At 39.7% G+C, this 17,238-nt stretch overlaps 1 protein-coding gene across 2 annotated transcripts in view; it reads left to right on the forward strand.

Annotated features, from left to right (window-relative positions):
* The window catches only part of DIAPH1 (diaphanous related formin 1), a 94,269-nt gene that overhangs the window by 15,560 nt on the left and 61,471 nt on the right, over positions 1-17,238 (forward strand). Inside the window, exons 2-7 of one of the 2 annotated variants that reach the window (XM_032628507.1) lie at positions 10,629-10,655; positions 11,666-11,821; positions 14,491-14,592; positions 14,926-15,056; positions 15,251-15,337; positions 16,182-16,245. In XM_032628507.1, coding sequence (XP_032484398.1) covers positions 10,629-10,655; positions 11,666-11,821; positions 14,491-14,592; positions 14,926-15,056; positions 15,251-15,337; positions 16,182-16,245 — 567 coding nt within the window. The remainder of the gene's footprint in view (positions 1-10,628; positions 10,656-11,665; positions 11,822-14,490; positions 14,593-14,925; positions 15,057-15,250; positions 15,338-16,181; positions 16,246-17,238) is intronic. The other variant, XM_032628508.1, reaches the window with a different exon arrangement.

A 17,238-nucleotide genomic window follows, 5' to 3' on the forward strand; every position in this document is an offset into this window, starting at 1 on the left:
CCCTGCCTAATGTCCTTTAGTGGAAATGTAGCAAATCTTGTGGCAAAGCTGGAATAGGGCTTGTTGGTAACTGAATTCACATCCATGTTATGACCCTCTGTTGTCTCACTATCCTAAGAAACTGAATGTCAGTCCTGTGCTAGAATAAAAAAAATGAATCAGAGCCAGACCCTGCTCTTTGTTCTTTCTGGTTCTGAATGACAGATACCTTACCTGTTCCTTCCTGGGTAGGTATATTAGGACTTGAAAGGAAACTGTTGTTGGCTGCAGTGAGACTTACTTCCCATTTTACCCATAGGTAGCCTATGTCTTTACTGAAGGCTTATTGCTTTTCACAGGTGGTGGAAGACTCCCTAGGTGACATGTGTGCCATAATTGGATATTTTCCCCAAGGACAACTAACAAATATGTCATGTGGGCTGAAGCACCACTCAGGGTCCCCTGGCCTTATTCATAGGGAAAGACATTATTCTTGAAGGTTTGGTCTGAGCTGTCTATAACAATCATACTGTACTGTCATAAACCTTAACTTGAAACTTTTCTTTAGCTTGTTCAATTTGCATAAAGTAATGAATATACTGTGCTTAGGATGATGTTCTTAAACCTAGAGTGATGATAATTTTTAAAATATTTATTAAATATTGGACATGTCAAATGAACAAAGCATGGGTTCTTGCCCCCAAGCAACTTACAATCTGGTCCACAGAAACAGCTACAATAACGGTCTGAAGAAGGATCTGATATAAAATATTTAGAGCCTGGCTTGGCTGAGTCCTTTAGATCTTTTTGTGAAATGATTGGCTATGGCTAAATATACAGTTTACAGATGAGGAATAACTTTTTCCTTATGCCATGTTGTAGGAGTACCGTGTCAACTAGTACATGTGTATATTTTACGAAAATATATTTCTGTAGTAATAAGAGCACAATTGCTTTTATAGAATGCTCTCTCACTCCATTTTATGATCTTAGTGGTCCCAAGAAGTGTGTGTCTGGTTTTGTTTTGTTTTTTAATAAATAGGGGAACTGAAGCATGAAGAATTAACGTGATTTGCTCAGAATCATACTTGCAGTTGTTTAGCATGCCATAAATAAAAATTAGGACTCATGATCTTTTTCCTTTAGCTAAAGTTCTAGATAAATTTTGTCAGTTTGCTTACTGTATTAGTTGCCTACTTTTACATGACAAACTCAATAGCTTAAAATAAAACCCACTTATTAGCTCACAGTTCCGTTGGTCAGAAGTCCAGCAAGGATAGTTTGGCTGGGTTCTCAGAGTATCACAGGGCTGAAATCAAGGTGTCAGCTGGGCCTTTTCTCATCTGTAGGTGCTGGAGGAAAACCTTCCAAGCGCATTCAAGTTGGAAGAATTCAGCCTCTTGCAGTTGTAGCACTGAGGTCCCTGTTTCTTTGCTGGCTCTCAGCTCTTAGATGCTGCCTGTAATCCCTGCCATTTGGCTTGTTTTATGCTGAAGCCAGAAATGGCATGTTGGATCCTTGTGTTTCTGACCTCTTACCCTAGGTTTAAAGGGCTTGTGTGATTGGGTCAGACCCACATGGATAATTTCCCCTTCTTAAAAGTTAGTTGTGCTAAATAATATAACCTAATCACAAGAGTGATATCCTATAATATTTACAGTCCTGGTGATTATACAGCGTATGTATGTCAGGCTGGGAATCTTGGGGGACGTCCTAGAATTCTACCTACCACACTAAATATTTCCCTCACGCTGAATTAGCCCATGAGCAAGTGTGGATGTCAGAAGAGGGAGAGGTGGGAATTGAGTATATTGAGGCAGTGAATTGCATTGTGATTATAGGTGTTATGAGAAAAACCTGGGCCTCCTAGAATCATCACAGAGCAGGGGCCAAGTGGCATTCACCTGTGGTGTTCTCCCTTAGCCGAGAGTTCAGATATAGTTGTCCCCTATTAGTTAGCCTGAACAAAATCTTTAGAAAGTACCGAAATATGGGCTTGCTCTAATAGGTTTATATTACCCGTATGCTAGCCACATGGTTCATGAGGTAAAGTCCATGATTAACTGTTCCTGTGAAGCACATTGGTAGGAATTAGAAACACTTTTTGCTGTGTAAAGTACTCTGTGATCAGAGTAATGGTTAATCATATTCTCTTATTAGATCTCTCCTAACCTCTCTTCTGCTAAGGACACTACCTAATTACTTTTTGTTAGGCTACATGAGTATCCTGTTCCAAGAGACTGTCCTTAATTGTCTGAGAATCCTATGCCCTTTTTGTGACTAGATGGAAAAGTTAAAGATTCAGGGAATTGGGTAGAAGTGAATCAGTGCCTTGGATGAATTTTCTTATATCCTTGAACTTATAATAAGACCAGTTCTGTTACTAGGCAAACAGAGGGAACCTCTGTCCAAAAAGTCTGCCAAGTTTAGTCCCATCGGCCCACTTTTAAAAAGCTGAAGTGCTAATAGATGCAGCCACCACCACAACAACAAATCCAGCTATGGAAGAGGAGTTTTAGATTTCATTTATTATGATAATGATTGATCAGAGTATGTTTCAGACTCATTCGGTCATAAATTTATTTTAATTAGCTTGGCCTCATAGGGCATACCTTGGGAGATTGACTTTAATTTTTGGTTTCTTAGAGAAACCAAACTGTAAAGTCTCTAGGAAGTTTCTTATTTCCTGTAGATGGTAACCAAAAGATTTATCTTACCACCTACTACATTAGGATGTGGTGACTGAATCAGCGCTTTGAATAACACTCTGGAAGGAGAGCGAAGGGACAGCTTTTCATTTTTATGTTGATTGATGGTCTTAATGCAGAGCAGTGCCCAGCCAAGTATATTTATTCTGATGCTATTACTTTTGATGCAGTGTACCTTTGAGCAATTTGCGTTAATTTAAGTAAGATTTGATAATACTGAGAATCTTTTAGAGGAAATGAATCTTATTTTAATAAATGCAGTTTTGTTAAACTCTTTTCCTGTACCAGCTAATGACCTTCAGAAATTTATTTACCCATCCAATTCTATTGAATAAAAAATTCCTATAGAATAAATGTTTTTCTGCCCCTTTAAAAAATATTTTGTGCTTCTATCTATAATTGTTTGCATATAACTGAAAGATTATTATAAAAATTGAGTAAGAAGCAAAAATCTAGACTATATTTAAATGACGATATTGCCACCCTGAGGAGGAGGCTCCCAAGTGTTGGAGTCATAGTCTGACTTTAGATTCTCTGTGTGTTTACAAGGGCTCCTTCTGAGGGTATCCGTGGGTTAAGCCATGAGGAATGTAGGGGATCACCACAAAGATCCTGGAATCTTTGTCCTAGGGATTTCTTTTACCTCTTTCATGTGTTAGATCTCCTGTTTCCTGTATTTCAGATCTTTAACTTTCTTGGTTTGCTCCCTCATTTTGGTGGAGCGTATCCTACAATTGCTTCCTAAGGTGCACGGGGATAAATTTTTTGAAAGCTTCAATGTCTGAAAATACCTATTTTGAACTCACATTTGATGAGTAATTTGGTTGGCTATAGAATTCTAAGTTGAAAGTTTTTTTCTTTTTTTTCAGATTTTATAAAGGCCTTTTTTCATTGTTTAGCTTTTTGTATGTAGTTTAAAAAATTCAAAGCTTCTCTGATTCCTTTGTGTATGACCAGTTTTCCTCCCTTCTTCCCCGTCCCCACTTGCCCCAGCCGCACTGCATGGCATGCGGGATCTTAGTTCCCTGACCAGGGATTGAACCTGCTCCCCCAGCAGTGAAATTTCGGAGTCTTAACCACTGGACCGCCAGGGAAGTCCCCCTTCTTTCAAACTGTAGGATTTTCTTTGTTTTCCCAGTGTTTTGGAATTTCACCATGATATACCTTTGTGTGGTGATCTGTTTTTGTCTTTTGTGATGGGAACTTATCCTTCAGTACTGGAAAATTTTTTTAAAAATTGACCTATAGTTGATTTACAATGTTGTTAGTTTCTGCTATACCCCAAAGTGATTCAGATATACCTATGTATACATCTTTTTTATATTCTTTTCCTTTATCACAGGATTTTTTTTTTTTTTTTTTTTTTGGCTATGTCGGGTCTTCATTGCTGCACGCAGGCTTTCTCTAGTTGTGGTGAGCGGGGGCTACTCTTACTTGCAGTGCACAGGCTTCTCATGGCGGTGGCTTCTCTTGTTGCAGAGCATGGGCTCTAGGTGCATGGGCTTCAGTAGTTGTGGCTTGCGGGGTCTGGAGTGCAGGCTCAGTAGTTGTGGTGCATAGGCTTAGTTGCTCCACGGCAAGTGGGGTCTTCCCGGATCAGGGCTCGAACCCGTGTCCCTTGAATTGGCAGGCCGATTCTTAACCACTGTGCCACCAGGGAAGTCCCTATCACAGGATGTTGAATATAGTTCCCTGTGCTATGTGGTAAGACCTTGTTGTTTATCCATTTTAGATATAATAGTTTGCATCTGCTAACCCCAGCCTCCCAATCCATCACTCCCCCACCCCCCTCCTTGGCAACCACAAGTCTGTTCCCTATGTCTATGAGTTTGTTTCTATTTCATAGATAGGTTCATTTGTGCCATATTTTATTTATTTTTATTTTTTTAATTTAAAAAATTATTATTTTATTTATTTATTTTTGGCTGCGTCGTGTCTTCGTTGCTGTGTGCGGGCTTTCTCTAGTTGCGGCGAATGGGAGCTAGTCTTCGTTGCGGTGCACGGGCTTCTCATCGCGGTGGCTCTTCTTGTTGCGGAGCACGGTCTCTAGGAGCTTGGGCTCAGAAGTTGTGGCTCGTGGGCTCTAGAGTGCAGGCTCAGTTGTGGCGCACGGGCTTAGTTGCTCCGCGGCATGTGGGATCTTCCTGGACCAGGGATCAAACCTGTGTCCCCTGCATTGGCAGGAGGATTCCTAACCACTGCACCACCAGGGAAGCCCTGTGCCATATTTTAGATGCCACATATAAGTGATATCATATGGTATTTGTCTTTCTCTTTCTGACTTACTTCACTTAGTATGATAATCTCTCAGTACATCCATGTTGCTGCAAATGGCATTATTTCATTCTTTCTTATGGCTGCGTAGTATTCCATTGTATATATAAACCACATCTTCTTTATCCACTCACCTGTTGATGGACATTTAGGTTGTTTCCATGTCTTGGCTATTGTGAATAGTGCTGCTGTGAACATAGGGTTGCATGTATCTTTTAAAATTATAGTTTTTTTCTGGATATATGCCCAGGAGTGAGATTGCTGGATCATATGGCAACTCTATTTTTAGTCTTTTGAGGAACCTCCATACTGTTTTCCAGAGTGGCTGCACCAACTTACATTCAGTACTGGGAAATATTCTTGAATTATTTCTTTGATAGCTTCCTCCTCTGTTCTCCTGTTATTTGGATATTGGACCTCCCAAACTGATCTAATTTTCTTATCTTTACTCTCTTATTTTTCCATCTCTGTCTTTGTGCTCTAATTTTGGGAGATATCCTGAAATTCTTATCTTCCAGCCCTTCTATTGAGTTTTCTCTTGAGTTTCTGTTCTCATGTGTTCAGTTTCTCAGGGTCCTTTTTCCTCTGAATGTTTCTTTTTAAAATGGCATTATAGGGACTTCCCTGGCGGTCCAGTGGTTAAGACTCTGCACTTCCACTGCAGGGGGCGTGGGTTTGATCCCTGGTCGGGGGACTAAGATAATGCATGCCGCACAGCATGGCCAAAACTTTAAAAAAACAATTTAAAAAAATGGCAGCATGTTCTCCCGTGTGGATATTAATTTTTTTTCCTAATCTTTCTTTTTCTTGCATAGTCTCTGTATAATGAGTTGCTTTTTCCCCCTCTCTTATTAGGATTTTTCCTCATGTGTTTGATAATCCTTGGTTGTCTGTTAATGTTTTAAAATGAGGGGCTAAAAAACTCATTGGTAACTCTGGATGCATGGGTAGGGTTTGTTAGCTGTGCAGTTTATTGTAGGCTAGCCCTGTCCAATAGAAATATAATGTGAATCACATATGTAATTTTAGATTTTCTAGTAGCCACAGAAAAAGATAGAAAGAAAAAAGTGAAAAGAAACATGTGAAATTAACTTTAATAATAAAATTTTTAATCCAGTATATCTAAAACATTATTTTAACATGTAATAGATATAACAATTATTACCTTCTGTTTTTTATATGAAGTTATTGAACTCCAGTTTTTATTTTACATTTATAGCACATCTCAATTTGGATGCTAAATTTTCATGAAGATACTTGATGTGTATTTAGATTTGAAAAAATTTACAGGTGAAAGGTAGATTCACATACCTAGCGTGTTCCAAACATATTGATACTTAAGTTTAACAATAACAATAAAATATTAGCTTTTAATTTTAAATTTCGATCAAATTAAATAAAATGAAAAATTCCTTTTTCAGTTGCACTAGGCACATTAGAAGTGCTTAATAGTTACCTGTGTCTGGTAGCCACTGTATTGGATGGCACGGTTCATCTGCTTGGACTATGTCAGTAGCTTAATGTTGTTTTTCAGTTCCCTAGAGAAGGCTCTTCCAGACTTCTGCCTCGAGGGTAAGGGTTTTGGGGTGCTGGGGTCCTGAGAAACTAGAAGGGGGAAGGTGCTGGGTATCCCAGCTTATAGTATGCATAGATTATTACTCTTCTTTTTGGTATAGGATCTCTGCCCACAACTGTGTCTGGCATCCCCTGATCCAGAGATCTGTGTTTTACTGTCTTCTAAGAATAAATTTCCAGGCTTCTGCTGGAGTAAGGGAGGGTAGTCTCCCAATGGCATGGGGGGATGGGTGTTGGGGGGTAACGGAGAATCTACCTGTCCAGCTGCTTCTTAAACAGCTTTCAAACCAATCTTATTTTTGGGCCTCCCCCTCCCTCCAACTGCCCATTTCTATAGGTACCTGGTGCTGCTAATTCCTGAGCCTGCTGAGGATCCTGAAGTTCAATTTGGATTGGTCATTAGCTTTTCCTATGGCAGGTTTAGGACTCAGTTTTCTTAGGTCTGTTGGGTCTTAGTCCCAGCTTCAAAAGGTGATTGCAATTACGCTTTTCTTGTTCTTCCCAACCTTGTAGGCTCCCTTCCCTCTATCATTTTTTCTTTCTAAAAATTCCTTTTCTGTAGATTTAGAAGGGTTTCAAAAAGCGGGGAAATTTGATTCAGTCTACCGTCTTTTATCTGGAAGTTCCTATTAATCTGTATTCATGAGCAGATTTTGATATGCTAAAAAATTTCATTCCGTATTTATGCTTCCTTCAGTATCTATATTTGTAGTTAAAGGTTTTAGTATAGTTTTAGTGGAAGACTCAGTAGGAGGGACAGGACGATGAAGTATTTAGTGAAGATAAGTAAGGGTTTATAGTTTGGGGGCAGAAAATAATTGATAGCAAACAAGGAGAAAGGTGAGTGTAGAAGCATTTAGAAAGAAGTAGGTGGGATCATTAGAGACTGTGTTTAAAAGCTTGAACCTCTGGGGCATAAGGCATAAATATAGCTCCAGTAGCATTTATCTTCAGGGTCTCCACTATTTTTAGTCCTTCTTACTTTTCATGAGCTAGGAACCTCTTGTTGCGTATCTCAGAGAATCCACAAAACAGTTAATGGTACAGTTAAAAAAAAAAAAAAAAAAAAAAAAGCTGTTTGTAAACTGTATGTTCAAAATCTGTAAGGAAAGCACACATAGTATTAAATAAGTAAATTAATACACCCTCAGTATACTGTAGCAGCAGGTTCCATTTCAGTAATGGAATTGAGCTTGCTGTTTGGGTGTTCTGTTGGGTCCTGAAACAGAATTTTGCCTGTAGTACTGTGATTCACTTTGCTGGTAGATGCTGCCCTCTGTTGGAGTAGTTGAGGAAATGCATGGATCATTTTTACTGTCCTTACTCAAATTGAGCACTAAAGCATGGATAATTTTTTTAAGGAATAAACCTGTTTCTAATGATGCACCAAGGAAAGCAAGGGAGACTGGTTTCTTCCTTCTTAAGAAAAGAGATGTTTACTTTTGTATGTAAAGGCAACAGTTAGTGGCATTAAATGGGAACAAGACAAGAATCTGGAGAATGCAAATATTTAGGGCTTTGGAATCTGGAGACCAGAGTTCCATACCCAGCTTGCCCTTATTCATGTGACCTCAGTGATTTACTCCACCTGTCTGGGCTTCAGTTTCTTCACTAGTGCAGTGAAGAGGTGGAATAGATTTGAGGGCTTTTGCAGGGATTGGTATTTTAGGAGAGCAGCCCCAGATTATGGTATTTGTTCATAGGAGATATAATGACTAAGTCTTAGGCTCTATCTACCCTGAAGGAACTTAGTCTGGAAATGGCTAGAGGAGGCAATCAAAAGAGAGTTGTAATCCACTTCTAGTGCTGTGAGACAGGAAAGTACCTATTTCTATATACACACAAGGAGAGGTACCCATCCAATTAGAGGAGGTATCATCCTGTAGGGCCTGTTGGAGCTAGCCTTGAAAGCACAGTCTAGTCTGAGGGAAACAGCAGCCTAGAGAAAGTCTTGGGTTGTGAGACAGCAGGATCTGTTTGTGGACCTGCAAGCTAGTTAGGATGCCCAGAACATAGAGTTTGAAACGGAGGGTTTGTTGCGAGATGAGTCAAGGGAGAGAAGCCAGAAGTGTCATATGCCATGCTAAGGAATTTGGATCTTAACCTGAGGGCAGTAGGGAACTATTGCAGGGTTTTAAATGGGAAATAACATGGACAGCTTGGCATTTTAGAACGATTACTCTTGGGTATAGTATATAGAATGGATTTTGTGTTGGGCAGATGGGATTGAAGGCAAGGAGATCAGTTAGGAGGCTATTACAGTAAATCAAACAGGAGATCATAGTGGCGTGAACTTCAATAGTGGGGATGGAGGGAAGAGAAATAAGAGTCTGCAGACAGAACAAGTTGCTGGTTTGTTGTTCTTTAACTTAACCTGCAGCTGAGATTGATTCATTAGACCCAGGTTCTGTTACCTACGTTATATCCATCCCAGAATTGTTTGGGTTGTTGCTTGGTTCTGAGGGAACATTTTGAGTTTGGAGGACAAGGTTCTGGAAGCACTTGCTCTAGGAGCAAGTAAGTTTAAGCTTCGCAATGGCAACCTAACTATAAACATTCATCCTTTTTGTGGCTTGTTTCACTTCTGTGTGTCAGGTGACAGGGTGGTGACAAAAGGAACTGTGAGTCTCCTTGGGTGTTGCTGTCTCTGCTTCATCATCCTTCTGCCTTTGCTGCCCTTCTGCCTTTACTTTGTGTAAACAGCACACACAAAGTAACTTTAGATTCCATTGACACTGAGCAAGGATCGTATGGTTTTGGGTGAGTGATTAGCATTCCATCAGTAGAAGGTTGACCTCCTCTGGACCGTGGAGGGCAAAGTTAAGATTCACAGGTCACACTGGATTTAACCGAACTCTGACATGGGGCACATGAACATAAGGACATAGATTTTTCTCGTCTGTAAAAAGGTTGGTAAAGTAGCTTTGTGGCAGTGTCAGAAATAGTTTTTCATTAGTTGAGAAAAGTTCATCAAGAGGCATTTACTATACTCTTCTAAGGACATTAGCAAAAATAGATATGGTTTAAAACTAAGTATTAGAATGAAGAATTCCTGCTTTCCTGGAATACCTGCTTGTTCAGATTTTTGGGGGTAAAGTGTAGCACATATACAGAAGAGAATATAAAACATACAGAATAATTATAAACAGAACATCCATGTAACCATCATCCATATCAAGAAATAGAATATTATTGTAAGTACCCCTGAAGCCCCCTGTCCCTTTCTGCAGTCATTACTCTTCCACCCACTTCAGGTAACCACTGTTTTGCCATTTGTGGTAATCATTCCCTTTATAATTGTACATCCTAAATAATATAATTTAGTCTTGCATGTTTTTAATCTCAGTGTAAAAGAAATAATACATTCACTTTTATGTTTGTGAGTAGCTATAAGTTCATTCACTTTCTTTGTGTAATTGTTTTCCACTCTACCGTTATATGAGTTTATCCATTCTATTCTTGATAGCTATTTGGATTGTTCTCTGTTTTATTGATAGATATTACAGTGTTGCTGTGAACATTCTTGTTATACACAACCTGCTACATATGTGCAAGTTTCTGAAGGGTAGATTTATAGGAACTGATATGTTGAGTTGTAATATATCTGTATATTTTAACTTTACTAGATCATGCCATACTGTTTTCCAAAGTGGCCATAGCAATTTACATTCACAGCAACAGTGTGTGAGAGCTCCCACTGCTCTGTGACTAGACAGACACACATGAAAATTTTTGCCAGTCTTGAGTGTGAAATGATACCTCGTTGTGGTTTTAGTTTGCATTTCCTTGTTTACTAATGCAGTTGAACACATTTCATAGGTTTATCAGTCACCCATTTAGAGTTTTTTCAGTTCTCCACCTTTTTTTCCCCAAAGGGTTATTATATTTTAGTGACCTTAAAACTCCTGCCCCTTACCTAAGGGAATGTGCTAAGGAATAGTCTGGCAGAAATCTAGCATGTGGGAAGGAGCCTATATCCTTTCAACTTATTTTCTCCTCTTTTTTTCCCCAACCCATCTGGTATTTGGGAGGTTTCCTGGCATTTCACTGATCTCTCTTCCCTTTCTTCTCCCTCGTTTTTCCTGTTCCTAGACTCTGAAGCGGCTCATGGCAGATGAGGTAAGGAAATTTTGTTCAGCATGTGCATGGCTCACTTCCTACACTATGACATTTACCAGTTGCAATAACTTTGACTTTCTATAACTTATAAATGTGATATGGGTTCTATTCTCAGATCATCCCAAAGCTTTTTCCTAACTCTTTGCTCTGTTTGACCCATTGCATGCATTTCCCTGGCACATTCATTGGCTCCAAGGTTAGGCATGTTCTTTAAACTCCAAGCTGACTTGCTGTCTGGATGTCACTCTTACCATTTGAAGCCCCAGAATGCTTGCAGATATTTACTGTTATTTTCAATCAGGTAGTGCCGATAAGCTGCAGCTTATCGGTAGCTCTTTTTGAATCGAACAGTTGTCCTTGCGGTTTGAGGAGTGGTTCATAAGCATTTGGTTGACAGAGAGATGACATATATACCCCTGAAGTAGATTATATTCTTTGCAAAGGGGATTTTGGAGAATATGTACTGAACTTTTGCTGCTTACATAACACAGGTGCTATGGAGCGTACAGAAGAAAGAAAAAGGAATGGTTCCTGGTTTTAAGGCATTTCCTTGTTTCTTGTATATGACTTATATCTATTAAAATCTGTGGTCACACTTACCTCTTGAAGGGAGAGATCCTCTGAGGGCCTGGCCATATTTATTACTGGATAGCTAGAGGGAAACAAAAGGCATTTTACTGAGCACTCTGCACATGAGGTGCTGTCAGTTCTGTGCTGCTAGACGGCTTAGAAATGACAGGGGAGCTAAAGAACAAGGTTTTCTCTTTTTAGAGAGTTTCCAATTCTTAATACTTTATTCCTCTTATCTTTGGATGAAGGTGAGAGTACAGAGTCCGTGTAGTAAATTAGGTACAAGGAAGACTGGTTTCTCTTTTTCATGTCAGAAGAGCCTTGAACTGGCCACAAACCAGAGGAGCCATGCACGTATAAGAAGTTAGAGGCTATTTGATGTGTGCTTTGTTGTGTAAATGAAAATGGATCACTGCTAATACTTTTTTTTTCTTTCTCAGCTGGAGAGATTTACCAGCATGAGAATTAAGAAGGAGAAAGAAAAGCCTAATTCTGCTCATAGAAATTCTTCTGCATCATATGGGGATGATCCCACTGCACAGTCATTGCAGGATGTTTCAGATGAGCAAGTTCTAGTACTCTTTGAACAGATGCTGGTAAGTTTCCCACCCCAAAGCATTGCTTCTTCTTGAAAATGCTTTTACGAGCACGATGGGCCCTTTTTTGTGTACAGTCCCCCTTAACTATCCTTTAATTACAAAAAATTCCAGGCTTAACAGAGAACTTCTTAATAGCAGTCCCATTAATGAAGGGACTACATATACAAGCGCCAGTCCGTAAGTTTGGAATCTATGAATTAGGCTTGGAAATATCTGATCACTGACCACCTTGTTAATGTCCTGCAGCCCAGCAGCACTTTAGCCACAAAGATATAAAATGAGTGGGACAGCTCTTGTGGTAGTGTGATGACCACCTTTGGGTTAGCCAGAGTAGATAAAGTTTTAAAACATTCACAACAAAATCTATATGAAGAAGAAGCTGAGTGGCTTCCCTGGTGGCGCAGGGAATCCGCCTGCCAATGCAGGGGACACGGGTTTGATCCCTGGTCTGGGAAGATCCCACATGCCGCGGAGCAACTAAGCCTGTGCGCCATAACTACTGAGCCTGCGCTCTAGAGCCCGTGAGCCACAACTGCTGAGCCCGCGTGCCACAACTACTGTGAGCCTAGAGCCCGTGCTCCACAACAAGAGAAGCCACTGCAATGAGAAGCCTGTGCACCGCAACGAAGAGTAGCTGCCGCTCGCCACAACTAGAGAAAGCTCATGCGCAACAATGAAGACCCAACCCGGCCAAAAATAAATAAATAAATAAAAGGAAGGGAGGGAGGGAGGGAAAGAAGAAGCTGAGGAATAGAAAGGCGTCGTTTGCCCAAGATCTTCTACTTAGTGGTGAATCTGGAAAGAGAATTCTGATGTTACAATCACTAGAAGACCTTTAAAGGTTGGGGCTGAGGTCAGTTCAATAATGAGCTGTGCATGGATGTGACTGACTTTGCTGACTTCAGTGAGGACCTTTGCGTGGGGAGGACACTGAGTGAATGTCCACTAGTGCTAAGTCTTGGAAAGTTTTGAGTACATGCTTATAAGGTTTCATAAGACCTATATATTAACTTGGATTTATGATCTCAGATTCAATTAGAGATCAGTGGCAGGCCTAACTTAATTAAAAGCATGCGCTTAAAACCCTTAAAACTGAGGCCTGGTACCTGTGGTAGTCACCACTCAACCAGTACTACTATTATTACCTTTCCTTGAAACTTTCAGTTTGTCTCATAATAATCCAAGTGTGTTAAGAGTCCAAGAGTATGATCTATCAAGACAGTCTCTTGGCCTTGGATTGCAAATTTAAATGTCTTTAGGGCCAAGGGAGGAAGCATAAATAAGTTAAGCAGGCTACATAGAAGATGATAAAAAGGAGAAGGGACTGCAGTAAAATGAAGGACTTTTGGCATTTTTGATAAACTCCAACCACGATTCAGTTCCAGTAGGTTTTGTAGCATTCCAGTTGGGAATGCTAGCCCAGTAGTGCCAGGTATTTCTGTTTTTCAAAAGAAACCAGAAATCTCTATTTTTTTAAAAAAACAAAAATTGTTTTTTAAAAAACAAATATCATAGCCAGCATTCAGATTTCCTGAATTAGGTCATTTTTAGAAAAACAATTTGTTTGTTCAAATCACAATTCCAGGTAAGGTCCATTGTGATATTCTACTAAGTTTCATTTGAACTATAGGTTTTCCTCCCTCTCTTTAATCCTTGCTCTTGTTATAAAAAACTATGTTGAAGAAACTGTTTGACCTGTAGAGTTTTCCATAATCTTAAATTTGCTGATCGCATCCCTTGGCGCTATAAATTCATATTTTTATATGAAGTCTCTCAAATTTAAAATGTTGAGCTAGCCAGACAAAACATACTTTATCTTTGGGTCTGATTCAACCTGAGGGCCAGTATTTTGCAACTTCCTTGTTCAATTTATCTGTAAAAGGAGGAAGAAAGCACCAGGAATTGAGTCAGAAAGAAGTCAAATTATTACTGTGACAGTTTGGTGGTGGTGATTCCTTCACACATCACACACAAACACACACATGGGGAAGAAATTGAATATATCCTTTTTTTTCTCCTATACTTTCCCCGTTTCAAATAATATTCTGGACTTGTTAGGGTTAAACTTGTGCTCACAAAAATAGGAGGCTCAGACACATGGTTATATATGTAACAGGGTCAAGCAGAGCCTTTCCCCCAATGACACACTCCAGGTTATGTCTGTTGAGGGAATTTGTCACAGTTTCCAGTTCTTTCTTCATGGGAAAGGAGTTTGTACAGGGACTTAGTTAACCAGGGGTAATGGGTGTTTAGGCCCTAGAGTGGTACAGATTTTGCTGGTGTTTGCATGATGCCAGTCATCCAGTGCTTCAGTCTGAAGAGATTATTAAGGTCCATCCTAAGTGCAGAAAATACTATGTTTGCTTTTCTTTCAATAATGCAAAATAAGTTTTCCCTCTATATTGAGAGTCCACTTTTGTTAGGGAAAAATTTAGTGTATGTGTATAAAAATGTCTGTTGGGATTTATAATAAAATGTTAACCATATTTATCCCTAAGGAATTCCCATCATCTATAATAGCTTAAGTCTCTAAGGATCAGGAAAATTTATTTATTCAATAAGCATTTAGTGTGTTCATCTCTTTACTAAGTATACTAAACATTAAACACTGAAAACTTGTAAGGAATTCAAGGCAATTTTTCCCCCTTTTTTCCTCCCATTTCTAGTTGGATATGAACCTGAATGAGGAAAAACAGCAACCTTTGAGGGAGAAGGACATTATCATCAAGAGAGAGATGGTGTCCCAGTACTTGCACACCTCCAAGGCTGTGAGTCCTGGGGCAGGTACCCACGACGTGGGAGACTGTGCCCTTATCTTGGACCTGTTTGTTTTGCTACTTTTATAGAACTTTTCATGTCCACATCAGTTTTATTTCATTCTTTTATATAAACCTACTCATTTTTTACTCTCATTTGAGTTGCTTTTCTTACATACTTTTGCCTGATTCGATCTTCATGAAGTATGTATGGGTAATGGGAAGGAAATTCTGAGACTCACATAGTTTGGTGGTATATATATATTGTTTAAACTGTATTAACTAATTCTGGTCCAATTTATGACTGAGTCCAGTGTTTACTAATCTATGTATGCTCCTTTCCAGGGCATGAGTCAAAAGGAGAGCTCTAGGTCAGCTATGATGTACATTCAGGAGCTGAGGTCGGGCTTGCGGGATGTGCCTCTGCTCAGCTGCCTGGAGTCCCTTCGTGTCTCCCTCAACAACAACCCTGTCAGGTGAGGATTCTGAGGTAGTAACAGGAGTGAGAGCCCAGTGTTGGAGCTCACTGGTGGGGATTAAAGATCAAAGGAGTCAGGGAAGTATGAGACTGTTTTGGATTGGAAGTAAAGAGTTGCCAGGATATACTTTGTTTTGGTGGATATTTATTGATTTGATTTGATATTGCATCGTCTTTGTCTCTTCCTTACAGTTGGGTGCAAACATTTGGTGCTGAGGGCCTGGCTTCCTTATTGGACATCCTTAAACGACTTCATGATGAGAAAGAGGAGACTGCTGGGTGAGGACTTCCGAGTCTTGGCATCTTCTAGGTGGAGGGTAGTAGAGGACTTGGCTGTTTGCTCTAAAGGAGAAAATGGCAGTTAAATGGAAAGTTATGGACTAGGATATTATGCTGTTAGCTGAGAATGGGGTTTATCATAGGGGTGACCGGAGAATGAAGGATGATTCTAGGTACAGGGAAAGGAGGAACTTAAATTTCACGGTGAATAACACAAGATATATACCACATAAGATTGTGAGCCTCCCAGCACAGGTTCTTATCCAGTCTGGAAATAGGGTCTGATTTAGTCTAAAGCTCTCCTGTGATCTGGTCTGGGTCATATCTCATTTGGAAGTCTTATAATACACTTGATCAGTTTGGGACTAGCTTTATGATAGTCTTCAGGATTGGAATAATTCTGGGGATACCTTGCACTGTCTTAGGTTAGGCTACCTTGAAGCCAGCCTGACCCAAAATGATTTCTCTACTTCCTGGGATCTTTCCAAAACAAAACACAGGACCTCTACCTCCTGAACGTACAGACTTGAAACCTCTGACGCAGTGAGGCAAGCAGTAATAGGTGGGATGTTATCCTGATAGAATTTAGCCCTTAGGAGCCTACAGGGAGTTAAAGGGAAGATTTTAATATAATACTGAATTCTTGGTTTATGAGAGGATTAACCAATGGTTCTTTCTTCGGCTACCTCTTTTCGCCAGTGTTTTAGGGTAGAGTGCTATGTGCTAGAATTTACTCAGCTACTAGTTGGGAGTGTTCCTAAGACCCTTGTTTACAAGATTGAAAAGTCAAATGGGGAGGGGTATAGAATGAAGGGACTTCACTGATTACGTCTTCTACATGCAGAAGCTACGATAGCCGTAACAAGCATGAGATCATCCGCTGCTTGAAAGCTTTTATGAACAACAAGGTAAGATATTTCCCATTCTCATTCAACCCCCATCGTGACCGCTGTTTTTTCTCTTCTGTTGGCAAACTCAAAAAGGGACCTAGGAATATGAGGTTCAAGGCTTCTAGCTTCCCCTTTTAGTACCGTAACTTTTTGATCACCACGTACACATGCTTTTATGGATCTCTTCCCTCAGTTGTAATGTCTGTTTCAGAGGATAGGCTTAATTTTCTTCTTCTGTTTATACTTTTTTTGCTAATTCTTAAACTTCCTGACCTGTAGTTATTATTTTTGGAAGGTTTACTTTATTTTCTGCTTATTTGTTGTTGTTCTTTCCCCAGTCTATTCCTACTTTACAATCTTTTCTTCCTTCCTTCCTTCCTTTCTTTTTCTTTCTCTCTTTCTCTCTCTCTTCCTCTTTTTCTTTTTTTGTCTGTTTAGTATTTAAACTTAGGGATCCTACAGTTATTTGTTCCTCAGTGCAAATCTGTCTTCCTCACTATTTAATTTTGTTATAATTATTCCACTGGCTTAGGGGGAGCATTGAAAAGAAACATAAGAATCAAAGTTTTTATTCTTGGAAGACATAGAATTCTGTTGTGTCTGCTAGAAAATTATTTTGCTATGCTCATTTCTGTTTAGCTATATTGGAAAAAGCGTTCTACCCTGTATTAGTTTGCTAGGGTTGCTATAACAAAGTACTACAAACTGGGTGTCTTAAACAACAGAAGTTCATTTATCTCACAGTTCTAGAGGCGATAAGTCCAAGATAAGGTGTTGATATGGTTGGTTCCTTCTGAAGGCTGTGAGAGAGGGTATGTCCCATGCCTGTTTCCTAGCTTCTGGTGTCTTGCTGGCAATCTTTGACATTCCTTGGCTTGTAGATGCATCACCCCAATCTCAGCTTTTGTGTTCACATGGCGTTCTCCCTGTGTGCACATCTGTGTCCAAATTTCCCCTTTTTATAAAGATAACCGTTATATGGGATTAAGGGCCCACCCTACTCTAGTCTGA

This window comes from Phocoena sinus, chromosome 3 (genome assembly GCF_008692025.1).
Source record: "Phocoena sinus isolate mPhoSin1 chromosome 3, mPhoSin1.pri, whole genome shotgun sequence".
In the NCBI taxonomy this organism is placed as follows: domain Eukaryota; kingdom Metazoa; phylum Chordata; class Mammalia; order Artiodactyla; family Phocoenidae; genus Phocoena; species Phocoena sinus.